This window comes from Lissotriton helveticus, chromosome 7 (genome assembly GCF_964261635.1).
Source record: "Lissotriton helveticus chromosome 7, aLisHel1.1, whole genome shotgun sequence".
In the NCBI taxonomy this organism is placed as follows: domain Eukaryota; kingdom Metazoa; phylum Chordata; class Amphibia; order Caudata; family Salamandridae; genus Lissotriton; species Lissotriton helveticus.
In genome coordinates, this window is record NC_136068.1 from 1,005,809,547 (window position 1) to 1,005,830,907 (window position 21,361).

The 21,361-nt window shown below is 49.3% G+C and overlaps 1 protein-coding gene across 2 annotated transcripts in view; it reads left to right on the forward strand.

The window, feature by feature from the left end:
• GALNT10 (polypeptide N-acetylgalactosaminyltransferase 10) overlaps positions 1-21,361 on the forward strand; it is a 688,264-nt gene that overhangs the window by 613,842 nt on the left and 53,061 nt on the right. For both annotated transcript variants that reach the window (XM_078653659.1, XM_078653660.1), the window contains one exon: positions 16,904-17,053. In XM_078653659.1, the coding sequence (XP_078509785.1) occupies positions 16,904-17,053 (150 nt within the window). The remainder of the gene's footprint in view (positions 1-16,903; positions 17,054-21,361) is intronic.

Genomic DNA, 21,361 nt, shown 5'->3' on the forward strand with positions numbered 1-21,361 from the left:
GAAATTGAATTACCTTCAAACCAGTTCTCATTATCTCTTTTGGGATTGATGTCCTGCATTTCCATTGCATCACATGCCTACCTTCATATTAGAAACCTTAAAAGGTATTACCAGGATAGTTTGTGGCTAAGGTCACTGAACAAGGTGGACATAAAGAAACTAAGCTCTTCATTTCTAGGATCTCGTCCTTGGTAGACAAAAGAGAGAACATGGAGAAGGGAATAACCTTACAGAAGCAAGGCCCCACTTATAATAGAGGTGTGAATGATTTTAAGCTCACCTGGATCACTGGACAATTCCCAGAATGTGGTCAAAGAGAGAGACGCACTGTGGACTTCTACATGGTGAAGCTTAGGAAGATCTGATTTGCTGTATAATTTTATATCCAGGTTCCTATATAAGGAAGCATAAAGGTACTAGCTTAACACGTGGCCCAAAACATTCACATGACCGGAATATAGCTAATATGTGGAAAATGCATGCGTTGAAGATCATGAGAAGCATTTTATGTATCGGATAACAAAACCATATTTGCTCTCACCCTTTATTGCATTAATGTACAGGATGCTTAGCTGAATTTCGAATATGGTACCTCACTCCTTGGCTCCCAGTACATCCTCTCACCTTTCCTCCCTAACACAAGAAATCACCTTTGCCAATATTCTCTCTTGCCCCATTAAACCTGTCTAACTCCATAGTCACTCTCTCCTCACTCATATGGCCCCACCCACACTTTCATCTTCTAGCCATACTTTCACTCCTATCCACAATCGTTTACTCCCCTCACCATTCATGGCATCCTCACTCACTATGTCCTATTTCATACCTTCTCTTCACTCTCTTGTGCTACATCCTTGGACACTCCACACCCATTCACTGACTTCTTGAACATCCTCTATTCTTTAACTTGCTCCATTCGCCAGACTGTCACCGTTACTGCCTATAGAAGAAAATAATTGAGGTTACCATTTTTCCACAAAAGAAAAAAAACATTGTTTTAAGAAGTCAGAACTTTGTATATTTCTTGTTTGCCCGCATCCTCTTATAAACACTCAATTAACAGTTACAATGATAAAATGACTCATTCCAATAAGAATGATGCATTTGTATAATGATGTATTTATATATAGTGCTTCAAGCTGCCCTGTTGACTGCTTCAGGACATTATATGTGGCATGCAGTACATACTTAAATATCAAAATACTTTTGGAATGGAAATTAAAGATTACATCATCAGACTGACCAGGAGAATCTAGAAATTTCACGAAAGCTGGTAGCTCTAAAGAGCAAATAGGGCTTGGCAGAATCAGTCAGTCAGTCAATCAATCAATATGGGGTTTTTATAGCGCAGCTACTCACCTGTGAGAGTCTCAAGGCACTCGGGGGGCTAGAGGGGGGCTGCTGATCTATCTGGATGTGGAGGTTCAGTCGAAGAGCCACATCTGGAGGCCCTTCCCGAATTGGGTCAGCGACGCGCATTGCCTGAGGTGGAGGGGCATGGTGTCAGGTCTTGGTGGCGAGGAAGGCGAAGGATCCTTCCTCCACTTGTGGTCTTGTGAATCCTTGGGACGATGGCCAGTGTGTATTGGGCGGAGCAGAGTTGTCTGGCGGGTGTGTGGAATGCAGGGCAGTGGTTCAGATATTTTTGCTCTGCGTCGTGGAGAGCTTTGTAGGCATGTGTGAGGAGCTTGAAGGTGATTCACTTGTTGATTGGGAGCCATTGGAGTTGTTGGAGGTGCTGTGTTATGTGGCGGGGGGATGTCAAGTACCAGTCTGGGTGCGGCGTTTTTGGCGTTCTGTAGTTTCCTAAGCTGTTTCTGGGTGACGCCAGCATAGAGTGCGTTGCCGTAGTCTAGTCTGCTGGTGATGAGTGAGTGGGTGACAGTCTTTCTGGATTCTGTAGGGATCAATCTGAGTGTTTTTCGAAGCAGGTGGAGCGTGTGGAAGCAGGATTAGGATACTGCATTGATTTGGCGGTTCATTGAGACCGAGGAGCTCAGTTTGATACCATGGTTACATGCATTATCCATAGGAGTGGGAGGGGTTCCTAGCGCAGCGGGCCACCAGGAGTCATCCCAGGCTGAGGGGATGGGTCCCAGGATGAGTCCTTTGGTCTTGTCCAGTTGAGCTTGAGGCAGCCGTCTTTCATCCAGGTGGCAACTGTCTTCGTCCCGTGAGGGTTTCAAGGCGCTGAGGGTGGGGGGGGCGGGGGTTGGGGGGAGCTGCTACTGCTCCAACAGCCAGGTTTTGAGGTGTCTCCTGAAGGTGAGAAGGTCTTGGGTCAGTCGGAGGTGGGTGGGGAGGGAGTTCCATGTCTTGGCGGCGAGGTAGGAGAAAGATCTGCTGCCTGTTGTTGTTCTTCTGGTGCGTGGTACGGTGGCGAGGGCGAGGCTGGCTGAGCGGAGTTGGCGAGTCGGGGTGTAAAACGAGAGGCGTTTGTTGAGGTATTCGGGTCCGGCGTTGTGGAGCGCTTTGTGTGTGTGTGTGTGTGTGGGGGTGAGGAGCTTGAACGTGATCCTCTTGTTGACGGGGAGCCAGTGCAGGTCTCTCAGGTAGGTGGTGATGTGGCTGTGGCGGGGGATGTCCAGGATGAGGCGTGCAGAGGCATTCTGTATGCTTTGTAGTCTTTTCTGTAGCTTGGCCGTCCCTGCATAGAGTGCATTGCCATAGTCGAGCCGGCTTGTGACGAGGGCTTGGGTGACAATCCTTCTTGTTTCTATGGGGATCCATTTGAAGATCTTTCGTAGCATGCGGAGGGTGTTGAAGCAGAAGGAGGAGATGGCGTTGACTTGCTTGGTCATAGTGAGCGATGAGTCCAGGACGAACCCAAGGTTGCGTGCGTGGTCGGTGGGAGTCGGTGCTGTGCCCAGGGCGGCGGGCCACCAGGAGTCGTTCCAGGCGGAGGGGGATGGTCCAAGGATGAGGACCTACTTCTTGTCCGTGTTCAGTTTCAGGCGGCTGATCTTCATCCATTCGGCGACGGCCCTCATTCCTTCTTGGGAGTTGGATTTGGCAGTGACTGGGTCTTTGGTCAGGGAGAGGATCAGCTGGGTGTCGTCGGCGTAGAAGATGATGTTGAGGTCGTGTGGGCGGACGAAGTCGGCGAGGGGGCTCATGTAGATGTTGAAGAGCGTCGGGCTGAGTGATGAGCCTTGGGGTACGCCGCAGATGATCTTGGTGGCCTCTGAGTGGAACGCGGGTTGGTGGACTCTCTGGGTTCTGTCGGTGAGGAAGGAGGAGATCCAGTCCAGGGTCTTTCCCTGGATCCCTGTGTTGTGGAGATGTGTTTTTAGGGTGCGGTGGCAGACCGTGTCAAGGCAGCTGAGAGATCCAGGAGGATGAGGGCTGCGGTTTCTCCGTTGTCGAGCAGGGTTCTGATGTCCTCGGTGGCGGCGATGAGGGCGGTCTCAGTGCTGTGGTTGCTGCGGAAGCCAGACTGGGACGGGTCGAAGGAGCCGTTGGTTTCGAGGAAGTTGGTCAGTTGCTTGTTGACTGCTTTCTCGGTGACCTTCGCCGAGAAGGGGAGCAGGGAGATGGGCCGAAAATTCTTGAGGTCCTTGGGGTCTGCTGTCGACTTCTTAAGGAGGGCGTTGATTTCAGCGTGTTTCCAACTCTCAGGGAAGGTGACAGATTCGAAGGAGCTGTTGATGATGTCTCGGAGGTGGGGTGCGATGATGGTGTCTTCTTTGTTGAAGATGTGGTGAGGGCAGGGGTCGGATGGAGAGCCGGAGTGGATGGTGTTCATGATCTGGGTGACGTCTTCGGTGTTGACCGGGGTCCAGCGACTGAGGAGGGCGGTGGGGGGCGTTGGTTCTGCGGCTAGTGGAGGCGTCTGGTTTGCGAAGCTGTCGTGTATGTTGGCGATCTTGCGGTGGAAGAAGGCTGCGAGGGAGTCGCAGTGGTCCTGTGAGGGGGGATGTCGTTGGAGTTGGAGCTTGGGTTGGAGAGTTCCTTCACGATGCTGCAGAGCTCCTTGCTGTTGTATACGTTGTTGTCTATGCGCTCTCTGAAGGCTGTTCTCTTGGCGATGCGGATGAGCTGGTGGTGTCTGCTCGTGGCGGTCTTAAGGGCCTCAAGGTTTTCCGCAGTCCGTTGTTGGCGCCAGGCTTTCTCTAGAGTTCGGCGGGATTTTTTGGAGTCCTTGAGGTCTGTGGTGAACCAGGTGGTTCTCCTGCTGTTGTGCTTGTTCGGAGGGTTCTTGATATGGGCGAGGGTGTCGGCGCAGTTGCTGATCCACTGTGTGAGGTTTCGGGCGGCGGTGTTGGTGTCCGAGGCGTTGGCCGGGGGGGCCTGGGCGAGGGAGGCGGTCAGCTGGTCAGTGGTAACTTTGCTCCAGCATCTTCGGGGGATCTACGGCGGTTGGATGTGTGCGGTGAGTTTCTTGTAGGAGAAGTGGATGCATCGGTGGTCGGTCCAGTGGAGAGTGGTGGTGTGGCTGACCGTGACGTTGGTGCTGGCGGAGAAGATGGGGTCCAGCATGTGGCCTGCGTGGGGTCCCGGGGTGTTCACTAGTTGCTTCAGTCCGAAGTTGGAGAGGTTGTCGAGCAGGGTGGTGGTGGTGTTGTTGTTCTCCAGGTGAAAGTTCAGGTCCCCCAGGACGATGTAGTCTGTGGTGGCGAGGGCGTGCGTGCTGACGAAGTCAGCGATGGATTCGCTGAATTGTGGGCGTGGACCCGGTGGTCTGTAGATGAGTGTTCCTTTGAGGGTGATCTTGGGGTCAGTGTGGATCTGGAAGTGTAGGTGCTCGGTGGTGCTTTCTTTGGTGCCGGATGTGACTCTGATGGTGTTCCTGTGGACGATGGCGATTCCTCCTCCGGGCTTGTTGCTGTGGTCCCTCCGGATGATTTTGTAGCCGTCCGGGATGGCAATGGCGATGTCAGGGGCCAAGGAGGCTTTCATCCAGGTATCCGTCAGGAACGCGACGTCCGGGGCTGTTGAGTCGAGGAGTTCCCAGAGTTCGATGGCGTGCTTGTGTACGGAGCGGGTGTTGAGTAGGATGCACTTGAGGTCGTTGTTGTTTCCTGGGCTGCTGTGGGAGGCTGTAAAATAGTTCCCCACAAGTCTCTACTGTGCAAAGTTCATGTGATCGCCTCCCCGCCTGCATCATGGACACAAGATTGCCCCCTCCTCCTCGTTTCACAGTCCCCCGTCTAGGCCATGATATCGTCTCCACTTTCCCCATACTCTAGTGAACTTCTTGGGGCATCCCCGAGCTTTGTTTGTGACCCTCTGTGCTGCCATATACATATCCATGCCCCTTCTCCAGTCTCCTATCCGAGGAGGTATGGGAGCACCCCACGCCCGGGCCACGTCTCTCTTTGCCACCACTAATGCTAGTGCTACAAAAATCAGGAGTGGGCGATTCAGATCGACATTGTTGGTTATTCCCAGCAGCACCAGTTTGGGCTTCACCGGGAGGGCCATCTCCATTATCTCACTCAATTCCCTCAGTATGTTAACCCAGTATTCCTGAATTATATGGCACTCCCAGATAATATGATAAAAGTCCCCCTGAGCATGAGCACACCACAGACAGTTGGCATCGCTAGCCCGCCCCATACGATGCAGCCGTAGTCTATCATAATATACCCTATGGATGATTTTATACTGAATGAGCTGGAGGCGGGACTTAATTGCAACTTCCCTAGGATGCATCAGGGCTGTCTCCCAGTCCCCCGTGTCCAACTCCCCCAGGTTTTGTTCCCATGTTTCTCTTAAGTTTCTCTAGTCTGTCAGGCATATTATTAATCAAAGTTTTATATATCAGAGATACTATTTTGCATGGGATTTGCTCCTGTAGTAAGCGGCCCTCGAGCGGGGCATACTCCGGGAGAGGAGAGCGCCATCTCTGCCCTCCATGCATGACGCAGTTGCGCATATTTCAGGTACTGAGTGAGGTGCAATCCGTATTCCAGCCTCAGTGTCTGGAAGGACTCTAGGTCTCCCCTCCTCAGCAGGTCTCCTAATGTAGACACTCCAATGTCGTCCCACCCTTTAAACCCCCTTAGCTTGTGCAGTTCCTTTAGCCACGAACATGACCATATCGGGGTCTGTTTCGTTGGTTTGTGTGTCCAGCCAATCGTCCTAGTCGCTCTCTCCCAGACCTCTATAGTAACCCGCGTTGCTGGGTGCAGTCTTTCTTTCTCTCTACCCCCATATATATAATGCAAACAGGTGCAATGCGCCATTGTCCCTTTCTCTAATCTATACTTGGGGTGATCCGCCGGAGCGTGAAGCCATTCATTTATCGGTGCTAAGTGTTCTGCCCAGTAATATGCTTCTATATCTGGCAGGGAGATCCCCCCATTGTATTGGTTCCTTTGCAGTGTATCTAGAGCTATCCTGGATTGTCTCCCCAGCCAAAGCAATGACCGAAGCTCGGCATTTATATCTTTAAAAACCTGTCGGAGAGGGGGAAATATTCATTTTGTAGGGTATAGAGAAAGCGTGGCAACGTTATCATTTTGAACATTGCGGTGCGGCCTAAAATCGTGAGGGGGAGTCTTCCATCTAGTAGTGTCATTAACAAAGTGTGTGAGCACTTGCTGGATGTTTTTGTGGTAGGAGAGTTTTCTATCCGTGGTTACATATACCCCTAGATATGTAAACCCTTCGTCTGTGACCCGAAGAGCACCGGGCAAGAGGGGCCAAACCTCTCCCTGCCTGGGGCTATATAGGATCGACTTGTGCCAATTTATCATATAGCCTGAATAGGAGCCATAGCGGCCCACTGGGATTGTACTGGCTGGGTGAGTGACATACAAGTGGACAACGTCCCGGTAAAGCGATATTTTCTCCTCGAACGTGTCCGTGTGTTCAATTTTAAACTCTCTTATCTCTTTTTCCTGTCGAATTTCACAGGCCACTATCTCAAGGGTAAGGGCGAATAGTAACGGGGATATGGGACAGCCCTGCCGGGTCCCTCTCCGTATGGGGAAATCGTCTGACAACACCCCGTTTACTTTTACCCTGGCTCGCGGGTCTGTATAGATGAGTCTCACCCAATTCCGGAACGTGGGACCAAAACCGAACTTGGTTAACACTCCCTCAAGAAAGGGCCAATGTACTGCGTCAAACGCTTTTTCAACGTCTAAGGACAGAAACATATGTGGTTCCTGGCGATCTCGCACTTCCATCAGCCAGTTATGGGTTCTCCTAAGATTGTGAATGTTTTGCCATTGTGCAACATTCCATCCATCATCTTGAGTGTTCTCCTGAGATTTAATCTGGTCGCCTTGTCTGGCAGGAAGTCTGTCTGGTCCAGGTGGACCAGGTTGGAGATTACCCGGTGCAGTCGAAGGGCCAGAATCGTCGCCAGGAGTTTGACCTCCACATTCAGGAGAGAAATGGGGCGATAGGATGCACATTCCTCGGGGTTTACCCTGCTTATGAATAGGAATAATTGTGGCCATACGGAGGTCAGGTGGTAGCATACCCTCCTGGGTAGCCTCCGTGAACAGGGCCAAGAGGTGGCCACTAAGTATATCTGCAGTTTTTTTAAAGAATTCAACAGGGAATCCATTCGGGCCTGGGGATTTCCCCGGCCAGGGTCTGGCTAGTGCCTCTTTAATCTCAGGGATCGTTAAATCACCTTCAAGGCTTAGCTTGTCCTCTTCGGTTATGATGGGAGTCTCAATGCTGTCCATGTACGGCAGGATATCTTCTAGTGCACCCAGGTCTCTAGCCTTATAAAAATCATCATAGTAGGCGGCTAATACCTGGACTATTTGGGCATCATTCCGCCTGGTTTGTCCCTGCCCATCAATCACCTGTTCTACCCAGCGGGCATCCTGCTCTCTAAGGCTCAACCACGTCAGGAGCTTTCCAGACTTATCCCTTTCATCATATAATCTATGAAGGGTCGCCTGCGCCTGTGTTTTGGATTCATCCATCACTAGGGCCTTGTACTGTTGCTGTTTGTCCACTAGAAGTCGATGTGTCTGTGCGTCCCGTTCTAACACATGCCTATGTTCTAGTTCCAGGATGTGAGTTTCCAGAGCATGAAGCTCTTCCTGCACTTTTCTTTTTTGACACGCTATCCTATTTTGGGCCCTGTCTCGCATAACAGTCTTAAAGGCTTCCCAAATTACTACACCTGATTGGACTGATCCTATATTTTCTGCGAAGTATACCTTCACATCTGCCCTGAGTCCCCGCAGCAGTTCCTTATTCTGGAGGTCCCATGCCGTCAGACGCCATCCCTGCCCCCTACCGTATGTCTTCCACTCAGGCACACTAGAAGGGGTGAATGATCTGAGATTCCTCGCGCCTGATACTCTGCCACATCCTCAATGCTAAGGGCATGTCGGGGGAGGAAGACATAATCTAACCTGGAATACACCCTGTGTGCCCCCGAAAAATATGAGTAAATTCTGGCGTCCGGATGCAACCATCGCCAGACATCTGTTAGTCCTAGTGTGGAGATGGTCCTAGCCAGGGGAGTCGTCGTTGAGTCATCAAGTCGGTCCCTCTACCGATCCATCTGGGAGGACATAATGTCATTAAAGTCTCCGCCCACCACATGTAATGTGTCTGGTGTGTCCAGAAGGATATCAGCTAGTCCAGTTAGCGTTCTAGCTTGAAGTTTCTGTGGTGCATATATTGAGAGTATTGTGAATTTGTGGCGTCCCCAACTTCCCGTTGTCCCCACGTATGTCCCCTGTGGGTCCGTCCATGTCCGGGTAGCTATAAAGGGTGGGGGTTTCTTAATCAAAATGGCAACCCCTCTGGAGCCCTTCGTGTATCCTGCATGGGCCAAAACTTTATTCGGTCCTCTCGCCAGAAACCCACACAGCGTGCCCTGAAGGTGGGTCTCCTGTAGCAAGACAATATCTGGACCTACCCTCTTCATTTAGATAACTCATTATTAAACCATTAACCAGAGTCATTCTGTCAAATGTCTGCCAAACTGCGGCATTTTCCTACGGGAATGTTTGATATTTTGGTCGGTAGGAGGACAGCGATTACCTCAGTTGGAATAAGTAAAAGACATAAATAGCATTCTAAAAACAATTAAGGATCAACTTTTGAGACACCGTGAACACCAATTAGATTAAAGAAAGACCTCTGTTTTAATAGTTATTGATCATTAAAAAAAGTTTAAACCTGCATAGCAATCATTTAAAAATAATTATTTAATGTTCCATAATTAAACTGTACACAGCTTATTCTTGAGAGCACAGAGCCTGTGGGCTGGGTTTTCGGGAGTCCAGTGCAATGAATTCGAGAAAACCCCTCCGTGGAGTATCTGTTTGCCTCGTGTCCCTGCAAGCACCATGTGGTTCTTTGTTCAGCCTGGCTGGGGCTCTGTGTCCGAAGCAGAAAACAGAGTTAAACAAACCAGCCCTTAAAGAGCGCGCAAAGACGAAACATGACCTCGCCACTGAGGACGGTCAAAAGAAGGAGTTTAATAATTAATGGGAAAGACCTGGGACGTTTCGGTAAATATGACTTGTAGACGGACTAATCTATCTAAAGGCTTAAATGTAAGGAAAACATCTGGTCTGTCGCAGGCCTTCTCGTGCCCCTTCCCAACCAGGGCCCCTTTATGATGAGGCTTGTGTGTGAGCACATCATCATGCAGCAGCTTACCAGAAGAGGACGCAACATCACTCTGCATTCACTTTCACGGCCACTTTGATGTTCTCAGTGGCCGCACGGCTCACTGAGAACATCAAATTGTTGTTTAGGTGCAAGCGCTGCTAAGTATTTAGTATGTGCCTGTGCAAAGCACTGCTAAGTGTTCAGTATGTGCCAGTGCAAAGCGCTGCTAAGCGTTCAGTATGTGCCAATGCAAAGCACTGACAAGCGTTCAATGTGTCAGTGCAAAACGTTGCTAAGTGTTCAGTGTGTGCCACTGCAAAGCGCTGCTATGTGTTCAGTATATGCCAGTGCAAAGCGCTGCCAAGCGTTCAGTCAGTGCAAAGCACTACTAAGTGTTCAGTATATGTCAGTGTAAAGCGCTGCTAAGTGTTCAGTATATGTCAGTGCAAAGCGCTGCCAAGCGTTCAGTCAGTGCAAAGCACTACTAAGTGTTCAGTATATGTCAGTGTAAAGCGCTGCTAAGTGTTCAGTATATGTCAGTGCAAAGCGCTGCCAAGCGTTCAGTCAGTGCAAAGCACTACTAAGTGTTCAGTATATGTCAGTGTAAAGCGCTGCTAAGTGTTCAGTATATGTCAGTGCAAAGCGCTGCCAAGCGTTCAGTCAGTGCAAAGCACTACTAAGTGTTCAGTATATGTCAGTGTAAAGCGCTGCTATGTGTTCAGTATATGCCAGTGCAAAGCGCTGCCAAGCGTTCAGTCAGTGCAAAGCACTACTAAGTGTTCAGTATATGTCAGTGTAAAGCGCTGCTAAGTGTTCAGTATATGTCAGTGCAAAGCGCTGCCAAGCGTTCAGTCAGTGCAAAGCACTACTAAGTGTTCAGTATATGTCAGTGTAAAGCGCTGCCAAGTTTTCAGTATATGTCAGTGCAAAGCGCTGCCAAGCGTTCAGTCAGTGCAAAGCACTACTAAGTGTTCAGTATATGTCAGTGCAAAGCGCTTCCAAGCGTTCAGTGTGCCACTGCAAAACACTTCCAAGTGTTAAGCATATGCCAGTGCAAAGCGCTGCCAAGCGTTAAGTATATGCCAGTGCAAAGCGCTGCCAAGCGTTAAGTATATGTCAGTGCAAAGCCAAGCGTTAAGTATATGCCAGTGCAAAGCGCTGCCAAGCGTTAAGTATATGCCAGTGCAAAGCGCTGCCTAGCGTTCAGTATATGCCAGTGCAAAGCGCTGCCAACCGTTTAAAGCGCTACTAAGTGTTCAGTATATGTCTGTACAAAGCGCTGCTAAACGTTCAGTGTGCCTCTGCAAAGCGCTGCTAAGTGTTCAGTATATGTCAGTGTAAAGCGCTGCCAAGTTTTCAGTATATGCCAGTGCAAAGCGCTGCCAAGCGTTCAGTCAGTGCAAAGTGCTACTAAGTGTTGAGCATATGCCAGTGCAAAGCGCTGCCAAACGTTCAGTATATGCCAGTGCAAAGCGCTGCCAAACGTTCAGTATATGCCAGTGCAAAGCGCTGCCAAACGTTCAGTATATGCCAGTGCAAAGCGCTGTCAAGCTTTCAGTATATGCCAGTGTAAAGCGTTCAGTATATACCAGTACAAAGCGCTGCCAAGCGGTCAGCAAGGACGCTCTGGTATAATGGAGTAGAATACTAAAATAGGATTTGTGTCATTTGGAATGAAATAAGATTCTTATGGTGGTTCTTTTGTAAAGACCATGCTTTCCCAGCTCAGAGCGACCGGGTCTGTGCAGTTTTTCAAGTCTCATTGTATAAAAACAACAAATGGGCGTGATTAACCCAAGTATTCCGGTATTTGTCTTTCTGAGTAGCCAGGGTAACAGTACAGTTCTCAGCTTTGCTTGCAGTTGCACTGTAGAAAGTATACATTGGCCAAACGCTGTGCATATCTTAACGTCCTGGTAACGGCTGAGTCTTAATGAGTTGTGCTTTGCCCCATTAGTGCTGGGGGCAGCACCTCGAGCGCAGGATCCCTTGACATCAGGCTAGCACAAAGATGCTTTATTTAAAGCCCACTGGCAGCGATCGTGCTTTCTAAAATGAGATTTGCTCTTTCTCGCTTTGTGAATCTCTAAAATAACTTTTCTTTGGAGGCACTTGATTTTCCGTGAGTGCTCATTTTGTTAAGCGCTGCGGATAATGGGACCTTTCTTTAATAACTGGTGGAAAATCTACGTTCTGCAGACTATGGGCTTTTATTGCGACTCTTACAGAAATAGTTTCAAAATGCAGAGATCAATAAATACCCATAGGTGTGAGGTCTGTGGGTTTTATCAGCAATCAGAGATGTTCGACGGTGATTGAGGAGAACGCCAACCATACAAGATTGCCCAGGCGAGTTACTTTTGCAGCTGTATCTGTTGCCTGCCCCAACGTTTGATGGGCTACCATAGTTACTAAAGGATGATGCGTGTAGAAAGCCTACTCTTCTGGGGCACGTCCACTAAAGGGCAGTAGGCTGCACCTTCACCATGCAGCCCCACCATTAAGTAGTGCTGTGGGGAGGGCTGGACAGCTGGGAGGCGGAAAACGTGGGAAGGGTTATTAGAGGGAGACGGAGCAGTAGAGGATCTCAAAAAGGGAAAAAAGCAGAAGAAAACAGAGAGCAGAATAAACGCACAAAAAAGAGCCGAAATAAAGGCACAATAGAAAAAGCAGGAAAGAGAGTCAGAGGGGAAGGCCCTAGCTGAGAGCAGTGACGCTCTGCCACTAGACCTCCAGGGAAGAGGCACAGGCAGGAGCCTGCGGTTGGAGGAGGGCTTTGAACTCCTGACAAACAAGTCAACAGCAGCAATGGAGGCAGGTGCAGCTGCGATGTAAAGGAAGCAAGTCCGCTAAAGGTACTGTACTTTCACCGCGCAGCTGCCGACGTTAAGTAGTGGTGGGGGGGGGGGGGGCTGGACTGCTGGGAGGTGGGAAATGCAGGAAGGGCCACAGGGGATTGCAGGGGCAAAAATGGAAAAAAGCAAGGGAAAGCAGTATAGAGGCAGAAATAGAACAAAGGCAGAAAAAAGAGCAGAAATAAAGGCACAACAGAAAAAGCAGTAAAGAGATAACAGAGTGTGCCGGCTGAGAGCGCCGGTGGGCAACTGTGTGGCGAGAGGAGCTGGCCTATTGGCATGGGCGCCATCAGTCATAGACCTGGCTCGTTCTGATATGCCATTAACTCTCTCTCCAGGCATTCATATGTACTGTATTGTTCATTTTTGAAGACCTATCTATAGTATGCCCCAAAATATCCCAATGCTGAATTATGTCCCACATAGTTCACATTTTACTAGGGAAAGCTTCTAACAGTGTGTCACGTCGTTTTTTAGGTCTCGGCCTGCGCAGGCTGCGCTTGCGCAGTCTCGCCGGCGAGATCTTATGTTTTTCAGTGTGGGGCTTGAACCCGCCCCTCTTCTCCATTGGCTTGCTTCCTAAACGGAGGCCAGCCATTGGAGGAGAGGGGCGTCTGTCCATTTAAGCCCCGTGTTTTGGGGATTGAGGGGCGTGTTTTTTTAGGTTCTTTCTCTCCTCTTCCTATTGGCTGGAATTTTACATTCCAGCCAATGGGAAGAGGAGAGAAAGAAAAACACGCCCCCCAGTCCGAAAATGACGCTGTGTTTCTCCGAGGCATTTCTGCTTCACCTCGGAGAAACATGGTGGTGTCCCGGTGCCCCAGCTGGTCTCCACTCGATGCCGCTGCCTCACTATCCGGATCTCCCCCAGGGCCTCCGGGCGATAATCCCGCCTCTCCCCAGACTGCCGACACCACTCATGTATTCCTGCACCCAGCCACACAATGGAGGTCTTGGGACTCCTCCAGAGGGGAAAGATGTGTCCACTGGCGGGAGAGCCCACCGCCCTGTCTCTAGGCGCAACACCCGGCCGCAGCGACCGCAGCAAGGCTGGGCTCTGGGACTAGCAGCCTGCCATTTTGAGCTCGCGGTCAGCGAGATCTTCGCTCCCGGGCCGCCGCGAACTCAGCGCTAGAATCTTTAGCTGGAAAAGGGCCGTACCGCCTTTACTCGGCAGCTGCTGTTCCCCGCCTCACCCGCAACTCTGGACGGTACTGATCGAGTCTCCGGAGGTAGGCAAAGTAGGTGAGCAGTGTTGAGAACTCTTTGAATCCGAATCAGTAGAAGAATTTTCGAGTAAAGGGTACTGTTTTTAGGTTACTTACCGCTGCCGAGGTAAGTAAGAATATTTAACGGCTAGAAGACCAAGATCTTTTAGTTTTGTCACCGTTAAAAGGCAAATAACTAAGCTCACTGAATAAAGTGCTTTGAGTCTGTTGGATGAGTAAGAATAATTTCCAGCATAATAGCTGGCCCCTGGTCCCAGCGGGAACATGCTTGCCTATTGTGTACCTGAGGCGCCTTCGTGCCCCAACCAGGATTAAATAGGCGTGGCAGCCAAGGAAAAATAAGCAGATCACCTCCTAAAATGACGGTCTAGAGGGGTGCAACTAGTAGTAAAAATGGCCCGACCTTTCACCAGCAGCAAGTGGGAAGCAGCAAATCAGATTAAAAGATCACAATCAAATTGATCAGCAGTTAAAAAAACAATCAATAGGAAGCGCAAGTGTGCAAGAAGCCATTTGCGCAATAGGGCTATGTTAGTAGTACAAGTCTGTACACTCGTTTGTAGGTTTGAGCAGACTGGTACATGGAAAATGGTTGGTTCATGGTTTGAGCGATTGGAAAGAGTTTTTCCATATTTGGTGAAATGATTGGTAGTGTGCTGATTTTCTTGCCTCTGTTCCCTGCTTGTGATTGTGATTTTCTTGCCTCTGTTCCATGCTTCTGATCGTTTTTTTCTTGCCTCAGTTTTATGCTTCTGATCGTTTTTTTTTTCTTGCCTGTCTGATCGTTTTTTTCTTGCCTCTGTTCCATGCTTCTGGTTGTTTTTTTCTTGCCTCTGTTCCCTGCTTCTGATCGTTTTTTTCTTGCCTCTGTTCCCTGGGGCGTTACTGGGCAGAGATGGGCGTGCGGCTGACCTAGACTGAGGGATGTCTGTGTGTGTGTGTGTCTGGCTCTGTGTGTGTGTGTGTGGCTCTGTGTGTGTGTGGGGGGGCTCTGTGTGTGTGTGTGTATTGGGCTGTGTGTGTGTTGGGCTCTGTGTGTGTTGGGCTGTGCATGGCTCTGTGTGTGTGTGTGGCTCTGTGTGTGTGTGTGTGTGTGTGTGGCTTTGTCTGTGTGTGTGTGTGTGGCTCTGTGTGTGTGGCTCTGTGTGTGGCTCTGTCTGTGTGTGTGGCTCTGTCTGTGTGTGTGGCTCTGTCTGTGTGTGTGTCTCTGTGTGTGTGTGTGTGTGTGTGGCTCTGTCTGTGTGTGTGGGTCTGTGTGGCGGCTCTGTCTGTGTGTGTAGGTGGGTGCGTGTGGCTCTGTGTGTGGCTCTGTGTGTGTGGGTGTGTGTGTGTGGCTCTGTGTGTGTGGGTGCAAATGCAATAGGTCTCGACATTTATTTATATGTTTTAAAAACAAAAATAATGTCATGAGCAATGCCAATAGCTCTAACTTTAACAAAGACGAGACCATTGCATTGTAAATGCTTGTTGGTAATAGTAATGTAGCAGTTGAAAGTCAATGTTTCTAAACCAGTCCAATCACCCGTTATTGGCTAGGTCAAATAAACAAACCACACTTATCCATGCCAGGGAGTACTAAATTCACAGGACATGGGTGCTTGGCCTTAATAATGCGGTCTTCTTTTTAGATGATTGGCTCCTAAATCAGTGACATCCTGAACTTTCTATGAAACGTTTGTTTTTCTTCAGAAATAGTTCCTCAAGAGAAAGGGCCTCTCAGCTTCTGGTTCTTTGCAGTCTGGGGGTCCAGGTAATTAACAGTGCACGACTTACACTGTCTCTTGTTCTGCTCTCTCATTCCCAATCTTTCACCGGACTGTCTCCTACCTTCTTATGCATTGCAAGATAATATGAGGTGGGATCACCAGGTGAAACTAGCTTCCCTTAAACACAGGCATATAACCGGGATCCTGCACCATGAATATAATCTATTGTACACTAAGCCCATTAGCCCAGTTCTGGAAATTTATTGTTTGAAAGCTGTTAGCTCAGCTCTATATGACTCAGAACTTTGGGGATGTGAAAATATTGCAACTCTAACCACCTCAGAAAACAGGTTTCTAAGAAAATGTACTAGACTGCCACAGAGCACTCCCACCAGCCCATTACAAATTGACTTAGGGGTGAAACCGATCACTACTGTAGCCAAACTCTGTCCCATCCTTTACTGGAGGAGACTTTGGACTACACCAGAGCTCTCAGGCTATGCGAAAGGTTTTCTAGAATTAATAAGGGCTGATGTTTCCCATCGTATTAAATGGCTTTGCTCGGTCAGAGACCTCTTATGCGACATAGGCTTGGCTTGGATGTGGGTGGATCCTGTAAACTCAAACTTTCCAACTAAGGAGGTGTTGAAGGCCAAGTATTGGGAATGGTTACTGGATAATAACACCAGGCAGAGTGAGTCCCTCACCCTTACAAGCCGATTCTTGGAACATAAAGCCACTCCGATGTTGGAAACTTATTGGGATCTAATCACAAAACCATTGGACCATAAATTGTATTTTCAGTTCAGGGTGGACTCACTTCCAGTGAGGCTATTTACTGTAAAATGGTCCACTAACGTAGTAACCACTTGCCCGGGTTGCAGGTCCAGTAATTAATCTTTATCCCATCTCCTCTTTGTTTGTGCGGCTTACACTGCCAAGCGTCGGGTCTGGCTGCTTCCAATTTGCAAGCTACTAGGCACTAGACGGGCAGCTGAAGCCGAACGCATCCTGCGGACTGACACATCACCACCTTTGGCAATAGCCATGGGAAAATACCTAGGGTGGGCAAGGGTATTGAGGGCTCGCATGATATCCCAGAGTGAGATTAAATATTGAACCGTTCTGAACTATCCAGTTTATCATTGAGTAGTCTAGTGTTTGACAGCAAGTACCACCGGCTATGTCCCATAAATAATTAAACGTAAGAAGGATTATTGAAGTGCTTCTTGTATATGCGAATGTGCTGTGTTTTGTATATATCTTAACCATTCAAGGAAATTCTCTGAGGAGATTTTATCTTTTTATTCCAAGTGAACTCCGCGTACTTCTGGACACATAACTTCGAGCCCCTTATGGGGGTCTGTCTTGGGATGTGTATTTTTACTTTTTATCTATGAAATGTATAAATAAGGATATTGACGTAGTCCTTTTCTTTTTACCGACTTAAAGTATGCTTCTCCTTCAACAGCTGTTTTAAATATTCCATTTTTCTGTACTTTTGTAAATGCTTTTATGACTGCAAATTGTTGAATAAAGCTGTTGAAACTGAACTGAAACTGCATTGCAGGTGTTCACCTTTGGCTGGCGAGAGGACATCCGTCCAGGTGATCCTCTGCACACAAGGAAGGTTTGTTTGGATGCCATCTCTCACACCAGCCCAGTGACTTTGTTCGACTGCCATGGGATGAAGGGGAACCAGCAGTGGAGATATAGGAATGTAAGTGTTGGAGAGAGGCAGTATGGCTGCTTAGGACAACAGAAGGTATTAAAGTCATAGGAGAATCACAATAGTAAAACAGACATTGGCACCCCTTTACCATGTACTTTGTGCAGGTTGCCATTAATAATTTAAAAAAAATTAAAACCTTAAAGCACAAGTTCAATTTCCTCTCTCGTTCAGCGTATTCCTCCACCTATACTCTATATTCATCACAAGCTCCAGTTCTAACTGTGCTTAGAGCGCGTATTGAATTAGTTGTGATCCTTGCTGTCTTGGTTTTAGTCAGATCCTACATGTGCCTGCTCTTTAACGTACAATGGTATAAAATGTATTTGAAATACCCCTTACTTTAATTATACACATCTCTCTTTTCCTGTTACGCTGAGGCACAATTTTAGTTCGTAGTCCTTTACAAATCTGGACTAATTAATATTATTTACCAAGCCATGCTACCTGGTGGTGGTTAGTCCCTTAGCAACCAGATGCCATTTTCATAATCATCTAGATTTTTTGTTTGGGACCCTCATGCCATAGACACTTTTTGACTTCATAACAAAACTGATGATTTCCAGTATCCTTCCAAACTGGAACAGGCTATGACTGATGAATTCAAAATGTGTTTTATTTAACCTATTCAGTGCTATGTTGATTGTTCACATCGGTGGAAGTGCATTTCTTTTGCACTACTACCTCTCTGTACTAAAATGTCAAAATACAAATATGTTTTTCCGAACGCCTTGGGTTAATTATTAGTGGAAATCACATGTTAATATTAGTATACACAGTAAAGGTAGCATTGAAATTATACTTTTTTTGTTAAAATTGCTCAATGTTTGGCACTTGAGAAGTATGTAAATTTAAATCTCAAAATGTAGTAGTACTGGTCAGTGACCTTTTGCTTCTGCTGTTGCCTCCCGTGCCCTTTAGTAAGATTCCTATTTGTCTGCGTCCTCTGCCCTAAGCACAGGTAGGGTCCTTATTCTGTGAGGCTGTGCTAGATCTGGCGAGAGTAGTGGGGTGTGGACAGGAGAGGGTCAGTACAAAGACATCCTAATCAATCGTGCCCTAACCTGTCGCGAGATGCTGGTGGTAATAACTTGCGAAAAAAGGTTTTGTTTTAATTTTCCTTTTTCTTATGAAGTTCCTTTCTAGTTCCCTCAAAGCTTAATACATCGGGGCACACTAGAGGGCGCACACCAAGATGGCCGCACTGCTGTGAGGCTCTGCTTGACAGAGAAATCATACAACCATTATCTGCTGCATCATGCACTCCTGACGACGCAAAAAGTCTTGTGTGGGCTTTAAATAGACTGCTGCACGGCCTGGTGTAACTTGCGACTTGCATATCCCTACCTTTGGCTGAGAGCCGGGACTTCTCCCCTCGCCTCGCTGTTCAGCCTGGAAATGGCGGCTGCTGGATCCCGGTAGGCCGCTAGACGGAGGGACTACTTGGGCCCCGCGAGCGTACTGCGCGGCCCCCCTCTGGATGTTTGAAGGTTACGCGGCTGCGGGGACTACTGTGTGCCTCCCTTGACAGCAGCTGGTGCAGGGAGGTGAGATCGGAGTCCGCCCGGCTAGGAGGAAGACTCGCTGTGCTGGTGTGAGCCGCGCGGGCGGCATTGCCGGTGGGGTCCGAAACTGAAGTCGGAGATCTGCGGCTGCGGAAGTGTGGGACTTGCAACTTTAACAACGGTGCCCGTCGACGCCGGATGCGGTGAGTGGGTCGGCCCTACCTAAGGCTCGAGCCACGGAGGTGGGATCGGGCCTGGGGCCTGGGACCTGGGATCGGGCCTGGCCTGTGCCCAGCTTGCTGTGTTCGGTACGGGACCTAGTGCTGAGGCGGAGGGACGGCCGGGGTGCTGCGACGTATGTGGCTCAGGGAGAGCCTCTGCGGACCTCGTGTGTGGGGAGACGGCATGGGACAGCTACGCTGACATCGGCGACTGTGGGAGTCAATGCTAGGGGCCGGGCGGAATTACCGGGCCTCATTGACTCCTGGTGATATTGGGCCTAGCACGCTTGAGATTGGAAGGCGCTGGATTTGACTGCGGGACCGTCGGTGGCAGGATATTAATATATAGGGCTGCCAACTGCTGGGGCTAGAACTTCTGTTGTCACTCTGCCGCACATTGTCCTGCAGGGCTCGGTTGGATATGGGCCTACAGTGACCGTGAGCTGCTGTCTTTGCCACCTTTGATACACTTTTGCCTGCCCTCAGAATTGGCAATTTGTGGACTTCTCTATTCTTTCACCTACACCCTCGGGCAGCCTGGTGCCCCGGTTGGATCGTTTGACGGGCTGGCTGGGGGTGTGTCTTGGTGGATGGGAGACTGCTTTGGCTGCGTTTACTGCAGGTGCTTGCGATAACCAGAGCCACATGTGAAACTGCGTTGCTCCCCCTTACCTGGCGGCGTGTGGTAGGGAGCTGGGAGGGCCCTGAGGCCTAAGTGCACTGTCCCTTGCTGTTTGCTGCATTGGCATTTGCGGTGCGACCTACGAACATGGGGCGGACAGACAAAAATCAATCTAAACTCACTTTTGAGTCACGATGGGGCACCCAAGACCCCACAGAAGGCAGCCTCGGACTCGGAGGCGGATGCCACATCAGATGGGCCACCCACGTTGGAGGCTACTTTGGTGGCTATGCAGCGGACTTTACAGCCGATTGAAGGGGCAATGGCAGCTGTCAATCATCGGCTGGATCATATGTCCTCTCTCAACTTGAAAAGCAGAGCGCACGCATGGGGGAAGTGGAACAGAGGGTCTCGGCTGCGGAGGATGGTCTATCCACGGTTACGGACAAGACATTGAACATGGAAAAAGTCTTATCCCTCATCCAGGCGAATAATGAGGATTTAGAGGCGCGGTCCCGGCGCAAAAGCATCCGCGTTATGGGGCTGGATGGAGACCTACATGCAGCGCCTCATCACAGATATTTTTGGCACGGAACAACTGTCTAATATGTTTATCGTGGAACGTGCCCACCGCTCCTTGGCTGCTCGTCCTGTCCCAGGGCCTCCACCCCGCCCCATAATAGCTAGGGTTCTAAACTATAGGGACCGGGATACAATCTTGCTACTGGCAAGGGAGAAGGGAACTATGGAACACCAGGGAAATACACTTGCCTTCTTCCCAGATTTCACGGTCACCGCACCGGCTGCACGTAGGGAGTTTGGCGCTGTGAAGCAGTTTCTGCGCAATGAAGGGGTCCCATACGCCATACTGTATCCGGCCCCACTCCGCATCGGCGCTGCAGACGACAATAAGCTCTTTTCTTCCCCAAAAAGCTGCAATGGAATATGCAAAAAAGTTGAAAAGCAGGAAGAGTGACTCCACTGCGGCGCCTGATGAGGAGGGGTTGGGGGACACCGAGTGCTGAGGGGTCCACTTTGGGATGCATTGTCGCTTTCTCTCTGGGACTCCTTGCTTATACTGGAACCTGTATGTGCCTTCATGATGTCATGTTACCTTATTGGTCGAAACTTTATTGCCTTTTTATCTGTCTGAAGGGTTTTGCTTTTGGGTATGTGTTGGTGAGGGTCTGATCGTCCAATAGTCTGCAACGAGATGGGTGGCTTGATTATTCTGCCCCTTCTGGTTGATGGGGTGACTGTTCTTTGTGTGGGGTTTCCGCTTTCTTCAGTCCAGCTCATACACGTCGACTTCATCATAATTGGGGCCTCCGAGCTCCCCTATGTTCTTGTTTTAGCGGGCTGTCTCACTCCACTTGTATCCGTATAGTTTGTCGGGTTGGGCTGGGATGCTTGGTTATTGTCTACTCAGTCAACTCCTGCTTTGTGGGAGGACTGCGTATCTGTGCCCCCCCCCTTGTGGGTGTACCCCAAACACTGATTTCTGTTATTGGGGGGAGGGGTGGGTTGGACTGGGTTTTGGGATGGATTTGGCATGGTTGAGGTTTTGAAGTGGGTGGTAGGGGGGTGAGTTTGGGATTGGAGGGGGGGGTTCTTTGTTTCTTCCCAGGTGTAATGGGTTGGGGTACTATATTCACTGCTGCTTGTGGTTACATTGCTTTGAATTTATCAATCGTAGTTTGATTTTCTTGCAACCAGGTAATGGGTAGCTCTATTAAATTTCTCACATGGAACGTCCGTGGCCTAAATACGCCGCGGAAAATCAGGATGGTGTTTGCAGGCTTGGATCGCATGGGGGTGAATGTCGCTTTCCTTCAGGAAACACATTTGACTGCTGCTTCGGCGCGGAATGTGGATGTGCGTTGGGCCAGCGTGCGCTCGTCTTCCTCATATTGATCGTATGCGAGAGGGGTGCTAACATTAGTGAAGAAGG